Source organism: Microtus ochrogaster, chromosome 1 (genome assembly GCF_000317375.1).
Source record: "Microtus ochrogaster isolate Prairie Vole_2 chromosome 1, MicOch1.0, whole genome shotgun sequence".
Classification (NCBI taxonomy): domain Eukaryota; kingdom Metazoa; phylum Chordata; class Mammalia; order Rodentia; family Cricetidae; genus Microtus; species Microtus ochrogaster.
Genome location: NC_022009.1, coordinates 110,920,499 through 110,942,643, shown reverse-complemented (window position 1 = coordinate 110,942,643; position 22,145 = coordinate 110,920,499). Strand labels below are relative to the sequence as shown.

Here is a 22,145-nt window from a genome sequence, read left to right as displayed (position 1 = left end):
CTAAAGGTGTGCACCACCACCACTGGCTTCCTAGCTCTTGTCTGATCATTGTCTCTTTTATAAGGCAAAGGGATGGTTAGGAGGAATGGAATGAGGGAAGGGGAAGCCCTCTTCTTTTAAGAACACAAATTTCCTTACTCTCAAGACCACATCTGCTCAGGGGTCTCTCAAAGGTCCCATCTCTAAACATCCTCATGTTGGGCTTAGGACAAGAAATATTTGCACTTCAAACAAAGGTTTTCGTCGATTGGGTTTCTAATGTGCCAGGCGGTGTTTCAGTACTGTTCACACACATCGGCTCATTCAGTCCTCATCATAGTTTGAGAAGTAAATGTTAAGATTGGACGACATATAGAGAAGAGGGCATGGGTGCCTGAGCAACTTCTAAAGTTACATGAGTGCCAGTTTTCAGAGCTATGCTGTCTGTCTTAGGGCAGATGCTGTTGTTTAGAACCGTAGTTCTAAATCTCATTAATAAACATCTTCCTCAATGTTTTGTAATGGTAAAATTTAAATGGCTGAAGCCAGAGTCTCTTCCTCCTTTGCTTTCTTTGTTTCATGATAGCCCTGTGTTCACAACAGGCGGTCCCTCTTGGAGCCTCTGTTTATGGACATGATTGGTGGTCATTGTCACTGCTGTCAACGAGCTTCTCAGAAGCTGCCCCCAGAGTTTGTGTTGGTTGGTTTGACTTGATGGCTTTGTCTTGATTCTCCAAAATGTCCACTTCTTGTGAATGAATGAATTAAAAGTCCTTTTAATGCTTGGTACGAAGTGGTCAATGCATGAACCGAGGTAGAATTCGAGAGTACCAGCCCAAGATTCCTGGCATGGCTACTAGCGTTCACTGCCAGGGTTGCGCCACTCTCTCTACCGTCAAAGACAGAGAGTGCTTCAGTACCACACCTTCAACCATCTGGCCCCTTCTTTCCACACTAGCACAGTCACCTGACCAAACAAACAGGAAGCTTACAGAGCATGAGCCAAACCGTGAGTTCTTCGGCCAATAACCATCCTCACAAGCTTTCTGAAGTCCCCAGTGCCGAGACAGTTCCACTCATGTCTTTAAGCCTGTGCATGTCCACTCTAGCAAATTATAGCTGGTATGCACATTCCAGTAACTTGTAAATATTTTCTTACACCTGAAATGTCATCATGTAGCCTTCTTTTGGACAGGTTTCATCATTCTGCACTGTGAGGTAGCTTTACAGTGCATTACTACAGCCAGAAGAACACACATATGTATTAAAAAATATATCAAATCATTGCATGCAAATCAGCAAAGTGTTTGCCACAACTCACTACTTAGCATACACCTCATGTTACCGATAATGGCTGTACTTGGAGGTAGCAGAGTTGGCTTTTGGTTTCCTTACAAATTTAGTACCCCATCATAGAAGAATATTTGATTTGGGGGCTGCCAGATTACTATAACTAGGTAACGTGTCCAATAAAGGAATGTATTTTATCAGTACAGATTTCAATGCATTTCCTAGTTCTAACATACATGGGTACAGGAATGCTATGAAAACTTTGAATAGTTTTTTATTTTTGTGTTACTTGAATTTTTAATAGTTCTATAAAATCTGAATTTTAAATATATGCATACCTTTTCTTCAGATGCCAGGTGTGATATAAATGTTGTAATTTAGTTGTGTGCTCATAGTGGATCCTGGATGGAACAGGCTTCTTACTAAGAATATAATTCTGCTTGAGAGCTTAAGTCTCAGCCCAGGTCGTGCAATGTGTGCAATTCTCAAACACGAGAAATAGAAGTTGTCTTGGCAAGGAAAAAAAAATTAGCTCATTAGCCTCCTTTGGCATACACGATGGCTCTTGATGGCAGGTAGACTTAGTGACTTCTGTGGACCCAAACCTCACATTTTGTGTTTTGCCTTATGGTGTGCAGTTTACGTTTCTGTGTTGGTTTTCCTTTTCTTTCTCATCTTTTTTTTTTTACCCCTTTCCTTTTTCTGTCCCATTCTCTCTTGAGGATCTAATTCAGCACCCTGTCTATCTAAGTGTTATAGGCAAATATTCTGTTACTGTACCTCCATGCCAGCTTTCCCAAACAATATTTCTCTTACTTCATCTCCTCCCACTATCATATACCCCCAAAACTGTAGTTTTGTGTGATACTTTCTTGGTTCCATTAGATTAATGTGGGTGTGTTGAAGATACCTTTAATGGATATTTTGGTATGCAACCTAAAGCTGTTGAATCACATCATGTTTTCCTAGTAAAGACTCTCTACTCCCTACCTCCAAGAGCTCAGATTTGACATTGCTGAGGTTTGTTTTCATCATTTAAAAAATCTGCTACTAACAATATGTGTTTGATAAGGCAAGAATTCAGCTAGCTATGTCAAGTACTCTGTTTCTGACTGATACAAAGAAAAGGAGTATTTGGAAGAATATTTGGAAACTTGTTGAAGTCAGGGCATGATGTAGTTTCTTGTCATTCTTAGAGCAGGAAACGTGACATCTGTAGCAGCGTGGAAAGACCAATCAGGGCATCCTGCAGAGCTCAGTTGTTGAAATGACCAAAGCCATTTTAGTCAATCATCCACTCGAGGTTTGAGGTTCTTTTGAAAGAGTCCATTTGCTCTAAACTTAAGTCAGCTGCCTGTTCCTTGGCGAGATGATTGACAGGCCACCAAAGATCCACAAAATCCGTGAGGAGTGTCTCTAAAGAAAAAGGAGGACAGAGCAGATGTCTACTTACAGGGAAATTGAACTCAAGGCACACTAGGTATAAATAAGAACTTGAGGGTACCCCATAAGTGGTTTGAATATTGCCTAAATCAAAGTACTGAGTTATTCCTCTATGTGGAAAAATCTCAGTAGCCCAAATGCACCAACAGTTGTGAAAATTTGTTTCTTGATTACATAAGACGTGTATTTGACTTTTCAAACACACAGAAATCTGACAGGAATACACTTGGAATCATCATCCACCCCTCACAACTGGCTTTGGGTCAATCCTGTTTCTGTGCTTCCATTTTAGAGCACTTTTATAGGTGTTTTTATACAGCTGGTTGAATAAAAACTCACGCGATTTCCTGTGTGAAAGCTTGCCTTAGAAATATAAATTCAGGTGTCAGTCCATCATCTGTCTTACACAGACAACAAAAGATAGCTACATGCAAAAGCAATACATTATTTATCTGGAAATAGAATTTATTATTTTTAAAGAGCCAGGCTAGAGTGTTTATTTAACATGCACAGAAAAATGGCAACAGCAACCATAATTCTTATCCAAGTCCAATGTGATGGTTCATACGTGTAATCCCAGTGCTCAAGAGACTGAGGTAAGATGGTCGCTGTGAATTTAAGCCCACCATGAAGCTACATGGGGAGTACCAGGACAACCTAGCCTACAGTGTGTGACTCCTATCCCAAAACAAAAACAAACAAAAAAAATTTTCTTTTGTCATAAGACTCGTTTACTGGTGTAAGCTTGAGGAATAGGTTCCTTAACAAGTCTGTTTTCAGGTTACCTCTGCCAAACATGTCATCAGATCCTTGGGGTCTTGGAATGAATCAGAAGTTCTTTTGACTGTAAGTGTTGCATGCAGGTATGCCTTTGCATTGTGTGCAGCTGAATGTGCTCTCATCTCTTGCAGTTGAAAGATGCATGAGTGTAATGCAATCCGGGACACAGATGATCAAGCTGAAGCGTGGCTCCAAGGGCCTCGTTCGCCTCTTCTACCTGGATGAGCACCGGACCCGCCTCCGATGGCGCCCCTCTCGGAAGAGCGAGAAGGCAAAAAGTAAAACCAACCTTCGATTTCTTTGCTTTGATTGGCACATGGGTAATGCATGATAGTGTAGATAATGCAGGGACAAGAACATGGGAGGTGCTGAGTAGGCTCTGTGGACGCTTCGTATCTGTGGATATGAAGGTTGGGGTCAGCTGATCATAAAACAAGAAGTGACAATGATCTTTGGGGATTGGAAAACCATGAAGGCTTTCTTCTTCATAAATGTTGTAAATACTAATATTTCTCCTATGTTGGAGATTTGCCATGTTTTATTTTAATTGGGATATCAAGTGTCATGGCTTAAGACTTTTTCCTGTGAAAGGTAAGGAATATTATCAATCCAGTGGACTTCAGAGTCTATTGCATACTCCTCCAAACAATCAACTAATCCATGACTTAGCCACAGTGTTTAAATGGTTACAGTTTATTTCTCCTATCTGTGCTCTCTATAATACCAGTATTACTCTTAGAGAAACAAACTAGTAGACGGATAGCTACTTCGGTAAACATAGGCAGATGAGATTAATAAAAAGAAATGACTCGCGTTTCTGGAGGTTAAACAGCGATGTAACGTATGTGCCCACTGCCTGCTGGACAGCCACAGAAATCAGCAATATGGCTCAGCCCAAGTCTCCGGACCTGCAACCAGGGGAAGGGATGGTGTGAGTCTCAGTTCTAGGGTGAAGGCCTGAGCTCCCTGGGTACTGTAGATTCAAGTCCCATATTCCAAGGGCCCGAATCCATGAAATTTTCATATCAGGAGATGAATGTCTCAGTTCCAGGAGGGAGAAAATTCACTTTTATCTTCTCCCTTTTGTTCTATCTGGGCTCCTGTTGGGTGAGCATGACTTTCTTATTCAGGCCATTTATTCAAATACCAATTTCTTTCACACCAACTCTCCTGGACATGCCCAGCAATGATGTTGTCCTTGGTATCTGGGCATCTCTTTACCGAGTGTGTTGGCACTAATTGTTATAATACCTTCTGGATTTAGCACCAAGTTCGTGTTGGATCTCCCTGCAGTAGCTCTCATTGAATGTTAATGCCTTTGGTTGAAAATCTCTTTGCCCTTAGCAAGTGTGGGCTGTTTCGTTTCTTATTCTGTTTCCTGGACTGGTCACTGCTATCCCTGGTGCTGATGTTGCAATCAAAGCATTAGTAACATGACTTCAACTACTCTGTACCACACAAAAAAATTAATTATTTAAAAATTAATTTAATTAAAAATTTAATTAAAAATAGATAGGGACTCCCTCTCTCTCTCTTCTTCCACCTTCTCTTAGTGGCTTAGATCTGTCAGGATTTTTCTTTTGGACATCAGATGATTTCTCTGTGTGTCATGCAGGGAATGAGTTGATACCGAAGTACAACCAGAACCCAGCCCATGAGGCAGAGTGAAGGGTATGGTAAATGGCAGTCAGTAGGACATGGAACATTTCTGATCATTCCCTTAAAATATACACGCAGCATGTATAGTACATAATAGTTCTTCTCTGGTGCAGTCCTTAAGTGTCTGTCTGTTAACCTTCCCGAATTATGTGATTCTCTGCCGATTGATCCTTAAGATCTAGCCTTTGTCTACCTCTCCAGCTTCATCTCCCTCTATTCTATCTCTGAGCATTTCAGGCCAGCATTCTTGCAATGGGCTGTGGTTTCTGCCTGCCTTTCCCTTCCTCCTTCCCACTTTTCCAAGCCACACTGTCCCTATATTTCCCCTGTGAGTCACATCAAATTCTACTACTTTCTTTCTATGGTCATCTTAAATATTTTGCAAAACAACTTTCAATTCCTTTTGAGCATATTTCCCTACATAAATATGTAAACTACATTTGAACTATTTATTAGCCACCTTTTTCACGAGTCTTCTTGCCTTGATAGGCATCTCTGTTTCTTTCCTGTAAGTCTCAACACACTGTGAGTGATTGCCTTGGGATGACATTGTCAAGAATGCCCCTAAAAGGTAAATTCTTTGAGGCCAGTTTTGCACATTTTGTCTTAAAAAGTACTACTTATCGGCAATGTTTTTTTTATTCTTTAGAATGCTTCCAATAATTTTATATGTCTTGTTTCCTAGTCACTAAAGCTAAATGTCTTCACCTGCCTCTTAACTGTGTGTCTTACTTCTCTTACAGTACTGATTGATTCCATCTACAAAGTCACGGAGGGCAGGCAGTCTGAAATATTCCACAGACAGGCTGAGGGGAACTTCGATCCCAGCTGCTGCTTCACCATCTACCATGGCAACCACATGGAGTCCCTGGACCTCATTACCTCCAACCCAGAGGAGGCACGCACCTGGATCACAGGCCTTAAGTATCTGATGGCTGGCATCAGTGATGAGGACTCCCTTGCCAAGAGGCAGAGGACCCACGACCAATATCCTTTCTTAGAATGCCGTGTTTGCATTGTATGCTTGTGTGTGCCCCTGTGTGTATGTGTGTGTGTGTGTGTGTGTGTGTGTGTGTGTGTGGTATGTGTACACAAAGTGAGAATGAGAGTGAACTTTGCTTTTTTCCATATTTGTGAGGTCTGAAGCATCTCTCTTTGCTGTCTGTTTTTCTGTCTCTTGAACTGTCCTCTGTCCCTTGTGTGCTCATTCCTGGGGCATGAATAAGAAAACCAAAGAGCTCAGAAACAGAATTCTGAAAATTGAATGTAGCTCCACAATCAGAGAGGGCCCCTATTAGACATGATTGCATTTTTTTTAGTGAGATGTTCATGAGCTGTAATTGGGGGAGTACTAATTTGGATTATAAGAAAATCCTGGCTAGTCATAATTTCAGTTGAATTTCGCACATACTTTTTGGTGTTCTAATCATGTCATTCATACCGATTGCCTCTCAGCTCTTTTCTCCCTTTGAACTCACAGCATGGGCCCTGAGCAGTTCGCACTGTAGAGGGAGCAAGGGATTTCTTCTTACCCCACTTACCCTCTTGAAAGTGCTTGAGAAATGAGAGTCCCCATCTGTTCCTTTTTTTTTTAAATTTAGGAATTACATTTTGTACATTTACTTTTTGAAAATTTCATACATGAATATGTGTGTTGATGAACTTGTTCGTTCTTTCCATACCTCCTTACTTCCTTCCCAAACTTCATGCACTCCTTTTCAAAATCCACTGAGCCCCTTGGGTGATGCTACTGAGGACTCGCGTGCAGGGTTATCCACTGGTACATGGGCAGCTTCTTGGGCCACATCTGAAGAAATCTCACTCTCTCCCTTCCCACAGCCATCAGTCACCAGTGGCTCTTCAGTGTGGATAGGGATGTCATTTGTGCTTGCATTTCTGCTGGCTTGGTCTTGCACAGGACTCGTGATTCAGCCCTCGCCATTGTGAATGCATGTGTGCAATGGCCCTGCCACGCCTGGAAAACACTGTTTCACAAGCCATTTGCTAGCTCTTAAAATCTTCCCGCTCCCTTTTCTGAAACGGGAGCAGAGGCTCCGGGGAAGAGGATGTGCCATAGGAGTCCCATTTAAAACTGAGTGCTCCACATTCTCCATATTTTGATCAGTCGCTGGACTCTGAATTTATAGCCGCCTAGTGCAAAAAGAATCTTCTCTGAAGGGGATGAGAAATGCCATCTATAAAGACATCTAGAAGAAAGTTCAATACCATGTCAGTGTAGCAGAATAGTAGTACTTGGTTCTTCCCTAGGCAAGTCACAGGTTCTCGGTCCATTTAACAGTACCAAGCATGAGTTTTGTCTTGTAGAATGGGCGTTCAGTCCCATCAGAAGCAGTTGGTTATTCTCCAAACATTCATGCCATTATAGCTTCAATGAAACCGTCATGTCATTATAGCCTCAATGAATGTGTCTTGCCACCCTTCTGATTCTTGGTGAAAACCCTTCCTGTGGTCCTTCCCTGCTGATGAGGCACACAATGAATGCACTTGTTCAGAAGACACCTTTCTGCTAGGGTAGAGTTGATTGTGTCCTGTGGTCTTTCTGACCTCAGTTCCTCTGCCTGTACAGTGAGGGTATCTAGCTAGTCCAGGTTGGTGGTTCCCTGATTCATGGCTTCAATGGTCTTAAAAATATATGTGCCCATGTTTCTGTGAGAGAGAATGCTGTCATTCTCTTTGCCACTGCCACCATTGTCACCACCACCATCATCACTATATGCAGGAGTGTGGAGAAACTTAAACTCATTAGCTGTGTAGATCCATGCTTAGGAGGCTGTTGAAGTGGACGGGACCAGTTAGCTCAGGAAGTGATTTCAACTGTGTGAAGCTGAGCTGGTGAGACACAAGGTTTTTCTCACAGCAAGCGGATGAGCGCAGGTGGGATTCCTGAATGACTTTAAACACGTGGCTAACTATTTCTACCTCGGTCTGTTGGTTTGACATTTGGTGAAACAGAGTAAATAAGAAAAACCCAAGTGAGCAACAATATTGAACAGTGGCAACACCACTGTGGTCCAAGCATCAACAGCCACACTGATGTGCTTTTGATAAAGACGTGCTTTCTCACAAATGAGGGCTCGAAGATGGGCATTTCCAGGGTGGGGTTAATTCAGTGGCTAGGATATCATCAGAGACCCATATCTGCTTCCCTAACATGTGGGTGTGGTCCCTCAGCTGGCTGGCCACCTCTTGGTCAAAGGAGGTGTAGTATCTGCAGGGGGCAGGGGGCAGTGCCAAACACAGTCCTGCCCAGGGGGACAGAGGAGAAAAACAGAAGGCCTTTCTAGAAGTCTCTCCAGAGATAACCTCTTGTCATTGATGAGAATTCCTATTGCAGGGCCATTACTGCTTGAAGCCGGCCATGATGCTGTGCTAACGCGAAGTATATAGTGATATTCGCCTTATTAGAAGCTAAGTCTGAGCACTGAAAAATAGCCAATTTATGTAAAATTCATAGTAATTTTTACTACATTTAATATACTATAGAATGACTGTATTTTTCCAAAGCAAACAGACTTGAAGGATCTGTTGTTTCATCACCTTACATGATGTTGGGCGGAAGAGAGCACATGAGTTTCCACGTTTACTTTGTGCTTAGCCTGTAAGTGATATGTTGGCTTAAAGTACATGAAAGAAAATCCAGCCGCACACAGAGAGGTTGTGAAATTTGGAGACTATGTCATCAGAGACACTCAGGCAGGCACTCTGAGGATGGCTAGATGAGGTCCAAGATTCACCTCTTTCCCGTCAGTGCCTGACCACAATTCGAGCACGTGACCCTTGGATACATTAGTATAGCCGAGGTTCTGTATGAAACAAGGGAAACCAATGGTCACAGAGGAAGTGATCAGTTCTGGAAGCTGCGGTCTGCACCCGGTCAATTAGGATCCACTTGAACATCCCTGAGCCGTTAGCCCATAGGTAAGGGTCATGACCCTTGACACACTGGTAAGAGGCGGGCAGGGACAGCGGGGTCCTCTGCTTGCTTTATTGGACGGTGGGCTTTTCTGTCTTCTTTAAACTTAATGCGTTTACCTTTACTGTTACTTGAAAGTGTTTGTCATCGAATTAGTCAGCGTGGTGGCTAAGACATTTCATATTCTGGACACAGGTGACCTGGGAAGGAAGCGCCCCCGAGAACTGCACAGGGAAGCCATCCTGCAAGAACTGCACAGGGAAGCCATCCTGGAAGACACTTGAGAGAGTTGATGTTTGTGCCAGTAAGGGAAGGAAAAGGGAAGAAGAAATTAATAGTAAGAAAAACAGTGAAAAGCAGGTTGAGGCAGGGGATACTATTCTTCAGCATTGACAAGGTCTTCCATACTGTGCTGGCATTAATTCTTTTCTACATTTATTTCCTTGTGTGTATGAGTAGACACACATGACTGTTGGTGTTCCTCCTAAGGTGACTGTGGAGGTCAGAGGAAAACCTGCCGGAGTTAGGGAGTTAGTTCTCTCCTACTCTGTAGGATGCAGGGATTGGACTGAGGTCATCCAAGGTTGACAACAAGGCCCTTCACCCACTCAATCATCTCTCCTGCCCCAGACTGACTTTCTCGATTGGATGTTTGTTTAATCAGGGAGAAATGATACAGGACACTCACGATTAGACTTCACTTAGACCTTAAACTTTCTTGGATAAATAATAAATACAATGAATCTCAGGTGGCCGAAAGAGAAAATCCATCCACCTAGGGCATGAATTATTTAGTTTGGCATTGTGGTTTGGGTAGATTCTACCCTTTTGTCTCATGGTCTATGTCTGTAGGATGTCAGTGCCGATAATACTGGCGCCTGCTCAGGGAGGGTGTAGCGGGGCAAAGGAATTGATGTAGGCACTGTCCACCACTGGGTAAGCACTTTGTTAACAGGCTGCTTGCCGCTGCAGTGGTGAAGCTGGCAAGTCTCTTCCTTCTTCCTTCGGAATGAACTCTGAAATCTCAGTGCCCCCACTCCGTGCAAAGATGATGGTGGTGGTGTATAGCCTTAGCGTTAATTCTACCAGCCTGTTCTCTGCTTTCTCCACTCACCCCGTCCTGACACTCTGAAGGAAGTTGTTACTTGCAGACACCCCCTTACATGTGCTGGGAATGAGAACTTTACTCTTTCAGGCTTTGGGGGAGATGCAGCTTGTTGCCTGGGTTTAGCTAGGATTATGAACTAACAATGAGCTTCAATTTAAATGTTTGAAGAAAAGTCAGAAGAATAATAACGTTTTTATCATTAGATATTTATTTAGAATAAATATCTAATGATAAAATATTTAATTAAGTTAGAATTTGAACTTCATTGTGCACAAGCAAAGTCTTACTGGCAACACAGCTGTGCACGCTCCTGCTGCCTCCCATCAGGCTGCTGTCCCATGCGTGGAGAGGTCATAACTGAGATGAGTCGTCTACCGAGGGTTGATTGTCAGCCACTTCACAGAAACTTTGCCCATTCTCACCTCAATGTGAAATAATACCACATTTTTTTCATCCTGCTATGGTTTTGTCATAGAAAACACAAAGCATAATAATAATATTTATTTCCCTTTTCCTCTGATTTTTCCTCTGTAGAATGACTTGCTCTTCTTAATGTTGTTGTTGTTGTGTGTGGTAATGAGTCATCAGGTCAGGGGTTGTCCGGATACTGACATCTTGGTTATAGAATACAACCTGAAGATAACAGGAACCTTTCCCCTGCTTTTCTACGTGTACTGTCACTGGAAATAATGGATCTTCCTTTCATAGAATGTGGAAATTGCACGTGAGCTCAGGGTTCTCTAGTTGGACTTCCTGAAGCCAGAGAGGAAGAAGCAGGCACCAAGAGGTGACGTGAGTGAGCCATGGCAATAGGGCTGTGCCATCCGCAGAATTAGGGCCAGTGTTTATTTCTTGTTCTGACTCCATTCTTTCCCTAAATCAGGTGCCAAGGCCAGCTCATGCACGAAGCCTTGTTGACCCAGCCCAGCGAGGTTGTATCTGCAGGTTGTGCTCATGCTTCCCAGGTCATTTAGAGGGTCTGATGGATAGCTGTAGGGCAGAAAGATGGAAGTGCTGTTGTCATTGGATCCATTTCTCACTTCTCTGTACTTTGGCTGAGTATGTTGTGGGCACAGAGGAGTGTTCAATCAAAAAGGATGGAGAGCTCCACAGGGAGGGGTTCTGTGTGGACAGGAAACAAAAAAATGTACTAGTACCTGATCATCCTTCTAATTCTTTGCTTATTGTTCTTCTAAGTCTGATCTCTTTTAACCTTTAGGCAAAATATACAGTGAGTTCTGACTGAGCTTTGCAAGAAAAAGTGGAAAGAGATGGGTTTTTGTGTTGCTTCTATTGTGAAATAAGTCTGGAAGGAAAGCAGATTTTACCCTCTGGTTGTTGTTAGTTTGGTTTTTTAAGTTTCTGGTACTTAGCACCTGTAAATTGTGTAAGTTAATGGGGTCTGTTGTGTACATCATTCATTCATTCACTCATTTATTCATTCATTCATTCATTCATTCACTCACACACATATATGCCTTTTACTCTCTAAGGCAGTAATCTTTCACAGTCATAATTTGACTCACAGAGGAAATCTAAGTGTGTTTTGCTGCCACACACTTAGGAGGTTGGTTGATATTTTGAGGCAGGGGAAAACATTTTTGTCTTGTTACCTGCTTGGTAAGGTGATATTATCCACTGGCCCTCTGCTCTTTCACTTTTATTCTCTCACTTCTTGTTTGGTTTTCTTTTATTTTAATTTATATTTATTTTATGTGTATGGTGTTTTTTTTTTTTCTGCATGTATGCTTGTTGCCTATAGAGGCTAGAAGAGGGCATCTTCTGGAGCTAGAATTATGGGGGCCGTGAGCCTCCTTGTGGGTGTTGGGATTTGAACCTGGGTTGTTTAGGAGAGCAGCTAGTACTTTTAATTACTGAGCCTTCTCTCTAGCCCAGTCATTTCTTGGTCTTTAAACTTATCCCTTTCTCTGTGTTTGATTCTCTGGATTCATTCTTTTTTTTTTTTTTTTTTTTAAAAAAGTTGCTTTCATTCTGTTCCTCTCCAATTTCCTTTAAGTTTTGAAGCTCAATTTAATATTCTATGCATGCATACCATCCTTAAAATATCTTATATTAAAATGCTGTGCATTAATTGGGAATTTTTCATGCATATATTCAATCTGCTCACTTATTTGAGGATTCTGTAAGTCTCAGTACACATGATATGAATCCTTTATCTAGAAACTTGGCTTCATAGTCTCACCGCCGAGTCTCACACCTGAGCTTACGATGATTAGAAGTTTGCAGTTGGTAGGAAACCACTATCATACCGGTGATAAAGGACGAGTGTGGGCTAGAAGCAGCCTAATGTGCACAGAACATGGATGCCAGGTCAGATTGGAAGAGTCTACAGTCTCCTTCCTGTTCTCACCAAAGACTCTCTCTTTCCCGGCAACACTGAGGGTCAGCCAGATGGCCTCATCTTTAAAATAGAAGAGTAAGAGACAGAAAAGAGAGAGGAGCTCTTGACTGGAAGAATGACAAAAACAAAAGCCATACTAAGTGAGAGGGCACAGGAGAAGATAAAGGCCAGATTGGTTATATTTGAAATTTCATCCTAATGAGATCTTTGGACAGAGAGCTAGGCCATTAACACGAGGCTATTCCTGCTGGGTGCTGTCTCTGCGTCTCACAAATGGGAAGATGAAATCAGTGAAGGTGTAAGTCACAAAACAATCCCATACCAATTTGGAATTATGATTAATAAAAGGGTTATTTATTTAAGGGGAAAACTTACAGATCACTGCCCTAGACAACAGCCCTCTGAGCGAACAGGAGCAGAATCTAGCTGCCAGAAGCGGGAGCCAGAAGCAAGAGAGCGCACCACTGCTTTTTAAAGCAAAAGAGACCACACCCAAGTGGGCTGATATCTTAAAGGCTATTGGCTGAAGGAGCATAATGTGCCCCCACAGCAAGCCAGGACACAGGAAAAAGGATAACGTGTGAATTCATATACTCGTGTTGTAGTGTTGTTTATGGAGGCTAAGGAAAGTGGACCCAGTGGTGTAGCTGTCCTTACAGCTGCTGGAATACAGTGCTTTTTAGCAAAAAGCTTGATTTTTAATTTCGATTAGCAAGACTGTTTGCATTACACCTTTCAGCAATCTGGCATGCCTCAGGTTTTGCAGGGGAGGGTGCCCCCAACATGCACACCCCCCCTTCTCTTCTGTTATTGCTGTTTATCAAGAGCTCAGCAAAGCCTGTGTATCGCAGGGTCTCCTCCAAAGCATTCTCCTGATTCTGTGTTGCTGATTGTGTCCCCGTGACGTTCAATGGGAGAGCAGTTCTGATTTCGATGAAAACTTTTCTTTGACCTTTCTGCACGTGGGTGAAGCAGACCTTTGAGGAGGCTGATAAGAATGGCGACGGCTTATTGAACATCGAAGAGATTCACCAGTTGATGCATAAACTAAATGTCAATCTGCCCCGGAGAAAAGTCAGACAAATGTTTCAGGTATGTGGTCACCTTTGGTAAAACACAGCAATGACTGCTAAGCACATTAAAATCTTTTATTTCGTAAGAAGCTGGTCTTACTTGCTCCACGCTGTTTTCGTTTTTCTTCGATAAAGAGATGTCTCATCAAAGGAAAAATTCTTCTCAAACTTAAGAAGCATTGGGTTTCATCCCCCTGGAATACTTCTTTGTAGTTGCTGTTTCCAGAGAGCTATTATTATAAACACTTTCCCTGGTACTTGAGCTGTGGCGTGAACTTGGTCAAGTGTTTCTGAAGGGATGAGAATGCTTAATCTGCCTGCCTCAAGGCTGGAGGCGGGCTGTTGTGAGGGTTACAGTAAAGACCAAGTAGCAGGAGAAGAACAAGGCTGTCAGCAGCCCCAAGAGTTGTCTCTTGTTTTAAAAAACCCACGAGGCTTAGAAGTGCTAAGGCATCAGAGTTCAAACCTCTCTTGGTGTGTGAGACAAGATGCATTTTCCTCTCAATCCTTGAGGGAGATCCTGGGCTGGAATTTATTCTGCAGCATCTAGCTGGGCTGTGCTTGGGAATGAGCAGTATTGGGCAGAGACCAGACTGCACTGTTAGTAATGATCAGAAGTTAAATTACAAAATGGTACTGATTTGTAGATAAATCATATGCAGAATCCATGTGTGATTAAGTCAATATCTTAGATATATAATAAACATGAAAATGTAAAATGTTCTGTGTTTGGAGCTTTTGCTCTTTGACCACTCGCTGCTCCTAGCAGGGCCATGCGTTCCAACAGCAAATGGAAGCCAGATGCTGGCTTCCTTCTCTGATCCCCTCAGGTGGTCCTGCTTAGGAGACACTCCTGTTTAGAGATGGTTTGGACTGGGGGTGTTTGGTTCCACTGCGCAGAGGACAACATGAGCTTAAAAGGAAAAGAGGAAGGAGTGAAACACAGGAAAACTAGAAAATGTAAATTCATCAGACAAGTTTATTATTTATTAAATGGTTACTTTTTTAAATTGGCAGATATGGCAGGTTGCATTATGGCATTTTCATGCATACTTTGGTTGATTCTCTCCCTTCTCTGTCCCCATCACAGACTTGTACCCTTGTGGCCCCAAGTAGTTTCTTTTCTATGTCCTTATGATTTAGTAAACCCTGAGACGGGGTCATACTATGTGACCAGGCTGGCTCAGAATTTAGAGCTCCTTCTGCTTCAGCCCCTTATTTTGGGATAGTAAGCCACTGTATATGTGGTGAGACAGGTTTAAAAGAGAATTCAGAGTCTCTTTTTAGGCTCTTAGATTTTAAAATGTGTTAAGACAGAAAATGAGCAGATACATATGCTAGCTATATGTGAAATATGTCCACCTGGGTCCTGAGTCTATCAGGAGTCTGCAAAGAAAGGCTTATATTGGGAATGCAAGATTCAGGAGTTTCCAAATAGATTAAGTACTCTCATGTGAAATTCTTGAGTCCAAAAGTATTTTGGATTTAAGATTTTATTTTTTGGATTTTGGAATATTTTAGTATCTCTAAGCCGAAATCTTAAATATATCTGCTAAATAGAATTAAACACAAACACACACTTAAAGAACAGGGACTTACTATGCAGTTCTGGCTGACCTGGAACTCACCATGTAGATCAGACTGGCCCAGAACTCACATAGAGTTGCCTGCCTCTGCCTCCTGAATGCTGAGATTAAGGTGCACATGCTCATGCCTGGCAGGAGTAAGTGTACCGATTTAAAGCTATAACAGAAAAGCGAACACTATACTCAATCTCTTAGATGCAAGGACTCTTCATTAGGCCCCATATATCAAAACCGTTTATCAAAAATCTACATGCACATTTAAAATGACAAGATAGGAGTAATCAGCTTCACAGAGAGACCGTACAAGGCTTAACTATTTTTGTGCGCACTTAGTTAACCTAAAGTTAGCATTAAGCAAAAGTTTTCTTAAAAATTTGGAATGCTTTATGCTAATCTGCATGTTGTTGTTGCCCAGAGGCCGTGCTAATCTTCTGCACGGTTCCATTTTTAGCATATGTGCCCCTGAAGCGAGCATGAGCACATAAGCAAAATTTTCATGAGTGTTTTTGCCTTTCAAGGCTGCATTTAAGTCTGTTTCACAGCCGAGTGTTCTTCCCCAAACCTAAGACTTCAGAGCGCCACTCACTTCCTAACAGCTTTGGTTTCCTCACGATTGTGTTCACCGTGAATGAGCGCCATCCTGTAAACGGTTTGGTGGCTCAGTTTGCTACCCTGGCAGTCTGATGACCCACTCAGCCCAGCTCAGGATCCGTGGTGAACAGTTCTTGTGCAATAATCATTGGGGACAAATAAGGCAGACATCTACCTGCGTGAGATGTTCGGACTTTTCCTGGGAAGAAAAAGTCAGATAGTAGCATGGCTCTGGTGGCTGCAAGAGCCCAGAGCCATCATGGGTCATTGGAAAGGTTGTCTTAGGGAGGAATTACATTACAGTTCTGAAGCAAGCGAGAGATGAGTGTCTATGCTGTGCTTCGAAGCACTGCCTCTCTCTTGTCCTTCATCCTTTGTGCTCAAGGTGCCTTTTTGATTGGTGTCTTCAAAGATCAGCTGTTGGCTTCCTTGCTTACTTTTAAAGATAGCATTAAAAAAAACTATCATTGCCCTTTGGTTTTGCTTATAGTTTTCCTTGGCTTTATTCTTTTTAGATCTTTAGTTGAATAACTAGGTTTTTTTTTTTTTGTTTTATCTTGTCTTTGAGACAAGGTCTCTTTATGCAGTCCACGCAGGCCCCCAACTAACCATCCATCTACTTTATCCTCCGGGAGATAGAAATTACAGGCAGTTCAGGTTTTGTTTCCAAATAACACATTCTAACAAATTGAGCTTCAAGCTTTGCTTTAAAGGTTTAACTGTATCATCAACGTTTTACTGTTTGCTTGTTTTGCTTGTAATTTATATTTCTGATTCTGGGATTTGATGTGTGTCTGTCATAAAAAAAAATTGAGCTTAATTTAAAAAAATTGTGCTTTGCCTGTGTGTGCATGGATGGTACCTTGTTTGTGCAGTACCGAAGAAAGCCAGAAGAGGGCACTGCATCTCCTGAAACCGGAGTGACAAATAGCTGTAGTCTGCCATGTAGGTGCTCAGAACTGAACCTGGGTCCTCTGCAAGAACAGCCAGTGCTGTGCTCATAACCCCTGAACCACCTCTCCAGCCTCAGTGTCATATAAATTTGAATTAGAGTTGTTCCATTTAAGTGTTTACTTTTCTATTTAGAAGCATTATTTTACTGTTCTGCTTTAAGATTTTTCTCTTAATTTATAGACATACTATGGTCAAAGAAATTGGTTTATGTAATGTTGATTACAATTTGTTGAAGCTTTCTTGATTGCCTAATATTGTTTTTTATAATATTCCCTGTGTGCTTAAAAATGTATTTTTGTGATTTATGTGTTGGCTCTTTTATGGTAAATGTTCCTTTCTTGTTCTGAATTCCTCGCTGTTTCCAATTCTTACCGCCTTTCTATATTTTGTCCAGGAAGCTGACACAGATGAGAATCAGGGAACCCTGACATTCGAAGAATTCTGCGTGTTTTACAAAATGATGTCTTTGAGGAGAGACCTTTATTTGCTGCTCTTGAGCTACAGCGACAAGAAGGAGCACCTGACAGTGGAGGAGCTGGCTCAGTTTCTGAAGGTGGAGCAAAAGGTACCATCGCGCTGCGGGTTGGGGTGTGCATGCTGGTGCTTGAGAGTGGGCGTCTGCTGGTTAGTGGGTGTGGGTATATGCTACATGCAGGATTCACTGATGAATAGCACTGAGAAGTAGGCTATCAAGACCATACCAATGGGTCATTTGAAACACCTATGTAGTAGCTTTGAAGGACAGTGACAAGCTGAAACCAAGCATAGATGACTTTTTATTTTGTCTGTGTTGAATACAGATATGTGTATTTGCCTACAGAGAAATGAAAGTTAACTCATTTCATTTTGGACTCACTGGTAATATTTTCTTTATACTGTGAGGCATTAGTAACACTATAAATTTGAGCTTTTATTCATTTATGTCAGTATAAATTAGTATTAGTAAAATATAAATTGATCTTTAATTATAGTATAGTTGTGTTTTATTAACTAATACATAATTCTTAGGTCACACGGTGAACATAGTTCAGATAGGAAGTTGCATCTAATTATATACAAAGGTTAGTAAATTAGGCCTTGCCTAGGGTAAGGATTCCTAAATCTACTGAAAGGAGAACATTAAATTTTAAATATAATATAGACCGATTTATGTTCAACAAGTTTAATTTTTTTATATGGCTGTCTTAGAATTCTTTAAACTCCATTTCTTAGTACAGTGGAGAAATAAATGGGTTTTATGTGTACATCTCAAACACAGGTGGACACCCAGACTTGCGACATTTCAGTTCAATTCACTGCCATGTGTAAACTCAAAGTCCATTTCTAAGACATCGTGCTAAGTTTCGGGAATGTGCAAAATGTACCCTTAGATTTCTCAAAATAAAAGAGTTCTTTCTTAATACTTTATAACTTTCAGAGTCTATGATAAAATTAAAGAATGCCAAGAAGTGAACGAACACGCTTTGTTTTTGTTGTGTTGGGGCAGGGTTCTCGTGTGGCTGAGAAAAGTAGCGTATTTTTAAGGTTTTCCCTTCTTAAGCTTATAAAACTAATTATGAATTAAAAAATAATGCTGTCGTATTGCTTTCCTGAATCATTGCTTCCTTTAAAAGTATCTTTGTGGGGCTAGAGAGATGAGTCCGTGGTTACGAACACTGGCTGATTTTCCAGAGGCCCCGAGTTTGATTCCTAGCACCCATATTCGGTTCTCACACCACCTGTAACCACAGAGGTCAGAGGTGTCAGATCCACAGAGGCAAGTGGGTCTCTGTGAGTTCGAGGCCAGCCTGGTCTACAAGAGCTAGTTTCAGGTCAGGTTCCAAAGCTACTGAGAAACCCGGTCTCAAAAAGCCAAAACCAACCAACCAAACAAACAAAGGAAAATAAATAAATAAATACCCACAGACTTGCCTGCCTGCAGATGGATCTTTGCAGGCTTTTTTTTTTTTCAGTTGAGTTTTCCCCATCTCAGATGACTTTAGCTTGTGTCAAGTTGATATAAAATTAGCCAGCACACTCAACATATGAAATATGTTGCCCTGGCAGGATAAAGGGAAGAATGGAAATAGTTGTTTTTAATTTCTTCTATGAACTGTTCAGTAAATGGTCATGTTTCCTTAATTGCACAGATTTGGTCATTTCCATGGTGCCTATGTAGGATTACAAGTGAGCAGATACTCACACACGTACTAGGTTTTACAGTTCCATAGAGAATAGATTTTTTTTTTTTACCCTTTGCACAAACTTGAGGATATTAAAAGCATTTTAAGAAGAAAAAAAAAACCCCAGAGATTTCTGTGATAAATTTTCACGACATAGAGAAGACTTAATAAGGAAACCATTATATGAAGAAATAAGAATACCTGTGTATGTTTTATGTCAGGTCTTTTGACACATGGACAGACATGCAGACATGGGGAAACGTGATTGGTGGAAAGACTGTGATGCCATGCCGTAGGAGCAGAGGAGAAGCTTGGCAAGACCCGTTTGTTCAGATTCCTCTGGTTATCTGCCTTTGGCTCCTTCCTTCTCTGGGTGTATAGGGAGGGCATCTTCTGAATGTTAGTATTGCACCCTACCTCAGGGCGGGGGGATCCAGAAAGTTCTTCCCAGGAGTAAACACCTGCTTAAAGGGAAAAGAGCTGGGGGGAGTCAGAGACACCTTCCTGCAGGTACTATTTCCTCACGTTCTGAGATGCTATGTGTTAGGGTAGCCAGTCCTGAATCACACCACTTATACACAACTAGAATTTTCTTCTAGGTTCTCCTTTGCCTCATCACTCCCACATTGGCCATGATATAATAAAATGATGATAATGATGATGAGGATAACAGTAACAACAGTAATTTGGTATGTGATCCTTATCCCCTGATCTTGATACAGAGCCATTAAAACCCTTGGAACTTCCTGAGTGATTGGATCACTTTCTTACTTCCAGCAAGTCAGTCCCCTTCAGATCTGAATTTATTGGACCTCTGAATAGTTGCAACCATATGATGAGAGGCTGTGAGCATAGGGAAGGGAGAGGAAGCTGCGATAACTTTGGTCAGTGATATGTCAGTCTGTACCATCATACTTCTATTATATATCCTCCATAAATGAAATGCCCTGGAGCATAAGGGTTAATGAACACACTCGGGTGTCTTGAATGGAAGATGTCTGGAGAGACCATAGGTCTCTACAGCCACTCCACTTCTGTGCAGTTCTTTTGTCTATTTCTGAGCTGTCATTTATTATGCAAAGATAACTGGGGTGGGGGGGGGGAAAGCCCAGGCCCTCTGTGAGCCACTCTATTGAATGGCCAGATGTATCGGCATAAGTAATTGCAATGCAGATATAAAGGAATATTTACAACTTTAATGGTAAACTTACAGAACCTAGGTTCCCGCGTAGCCCAGGAGGTAGGAAAGAAAAGGGGAGGGCGCAGCCTCCTTGCGCTAGATATATCAGTCCACAATTGCCCGAGGCAAAACCCGCCCCCTAAAGGAGCTGGCTGAACCCTACAACCAGACCTGAAGGAGAGTCAGGGGAACAGCTTAAAGCCAGCTCCTTGATGATGTTAAACAGGTTTCTCTGAGCCCTCCTAATTGGCAGGTACTTTTCTCAGCCTTTTTTTTTTTTACTTAAAAACATCCAAATTTCCACTCCCTCCCCTCCTCCCAGTCCCTTCCCTCTCCCTCCATAGACTCTCCCCCTCCCCTTCCAACCCTAAGGGAGTGCCATGCACCCCGCCCTGTGGAAAGTCCAAGGCCCTCCCTACTATATATAGGTTGAGCAAGGTTTATATCCAAAGAGAATAGGATCCCATGGAGCCGGTACGTGCAGTAGAGACACATCCCAGTGTCACTATCAGGGCCCCTCAGTCTGCCCCAGCTGTCAGCCCCCTTCAGAGGGGCTTGGTTGTTCCCATGCTTGTTCACTGCCAGTCCAGTTGGAGATGATGAGCTCCCATCAGCTCAAGCAAACTGTCTCAGTGGATGACCCCTCATGGTCTTGAATTCCTTGCTCATACTCTCACTCCTTCCACTCTTCAGCTGGATCTTGGGAGCTCAGTCCAGTGCTCTGATGTGGGTCATTGTCTCTGTTCCCATCTGTTGTTGGATGAAGGTTCTATGGTGATATTTAAGATAATCATCAGTCTGACTACAGAGTAAGGTCAGTTCAGACACCCTCTCCTCTATTGCTTAGGGTCTTAGCTGGGGTCATCCTTGTGGGTTCTTGGGCATTTTTCTAGAGCCAGTTTTCTTGCTAACTCCATAATGGCTCCCTCAGTCAAGATATCTCTTTCCTTGCCCTCATATCTGTCCTTCCTCCATCTCGACTATCCCATTCCCTCAAGTTCTCCTCAACCCCCCTTTTCCCCTTCCTTCTATCCCTCCTGCTCCCAAATTTTTGTCTCTCGGCCTTATTTTTAATATGGTGCTTTTATAAAAAATCATGTTGTTTTCTTAGCCAGGATTCCCATGCTCAACCCTGTAGCTCATCAGCCTGTTACCTGCACCCAGACTCTAGTCGATGCCTAAGCATCTTGGTTGGCTTTCTGCAAGAATTCAGTCGTTTGGTTTGTCCAGCTTGAAAGTACTACCCTTTTTCTCCTGGTAGTACTTTATCTACTCATCCTCGTTCTTCCTGATTTTCAACCTTGCCTCCTTTTTCATGCGAAGGGCAACTGGTACCCACTTTTCCCACCTCACAATGTCAAGTGTAAGCTAGGTCTTGAATGTGACTGAGATATTCAGAAGTGCGGTAATGTGAAGAATTAAAATTAAAATGCATAAATCTAGTGACTCTAACTTCATCTAGGCTGGTGGAATCACTCCAGCCCATTTGAATGTCAGTAGTGCATATCGCTTGCTGATGGGCATGCATTTCTTCCTCTTCTCCGGTTATGCTGAAATTCTGCCAGTGAATGTTCTGGTTTGGGGGAAATGAAAGCCAGTGCTATGTGAAGTCTTCCCTGGTAGATCTGTACCTACTTTAATTTCAAAATTAGCTTGAAGCTATTGACATTTGGGTAGGGCTTGAAACAATGTCTGTCTGTCTATTATCTATCCATCTGTTTATCTATCATCTATCTATCTATTTATCTATCTATCTATCTATCTATCTATCATCTATCTAATCCAATCTATCTATATTACTGTACCTCAAGAGACAGAAACCGCAAAGGAACATTTTAATGTATAGATATTTTAAGGTTTGATATTTCAAGCACTACATAACTGAATCACAAGGTAGGGAAATATTTGTGACATAGAAAAAAAATACTGAGTTTCCTTCATTGGAAAAAGCTTTTTGGGTCATTGCACCTGGAAATACTCTGCCCTTACTAGTAATAAAGAAATCTAAAATTAAGCCAAAAGATTATTATTTTAACCCATTGAT

The 22,145-nt window shown here is 41.9% G+C and overlaps 1 protein-coding gene and 1 non-coding gene across 11 annotated transcripts in view; one reads left to right on the top strand and one right to left on the bottom strand.

Moving 5' to 3' along the window:
* Plch1 (phospholipase C eta 1) overlaps positions 1 to 22,145 on the top strand; it is a 192,468-nt gene that overhangs the window by 106,830 nt on the left and 63,493 nt on the right. For all 10 annotated transcript variants that reach the window (XM_026781652.1, XM_026781774.1, XM_026781750.1 and 7 more), the window contains 4 exons: positions 3,624 to 3,770; positions 5,895 to 6,138; positions 13,518 to 13,647; positions 17,154 to 17,324. In XM_026781652.1, the coding sequence (XP_026637453.1) occupies positions 3,624 to 3,770; positions 5,895 to 6,138; positions 13,518 to 13,647; positions 17,154 to 17,324 (692 nt within the window). The remainder of the gene's footprint in view (positions 1 to 3,623; positions 3,771 to 5,894; positions 6,139 to 13,517; positions 13,648 to 17,153; positions 17,325 to 22,145) is intronic.
* LOC113456835 lies at positions 15,583 to 15,689 on the bottom strand. Its single transcript, XR_003377572.1, has one exon. It is a non-coding gene; the product is annotated as a U6 spliceosomal RNA (small nuclear RNA).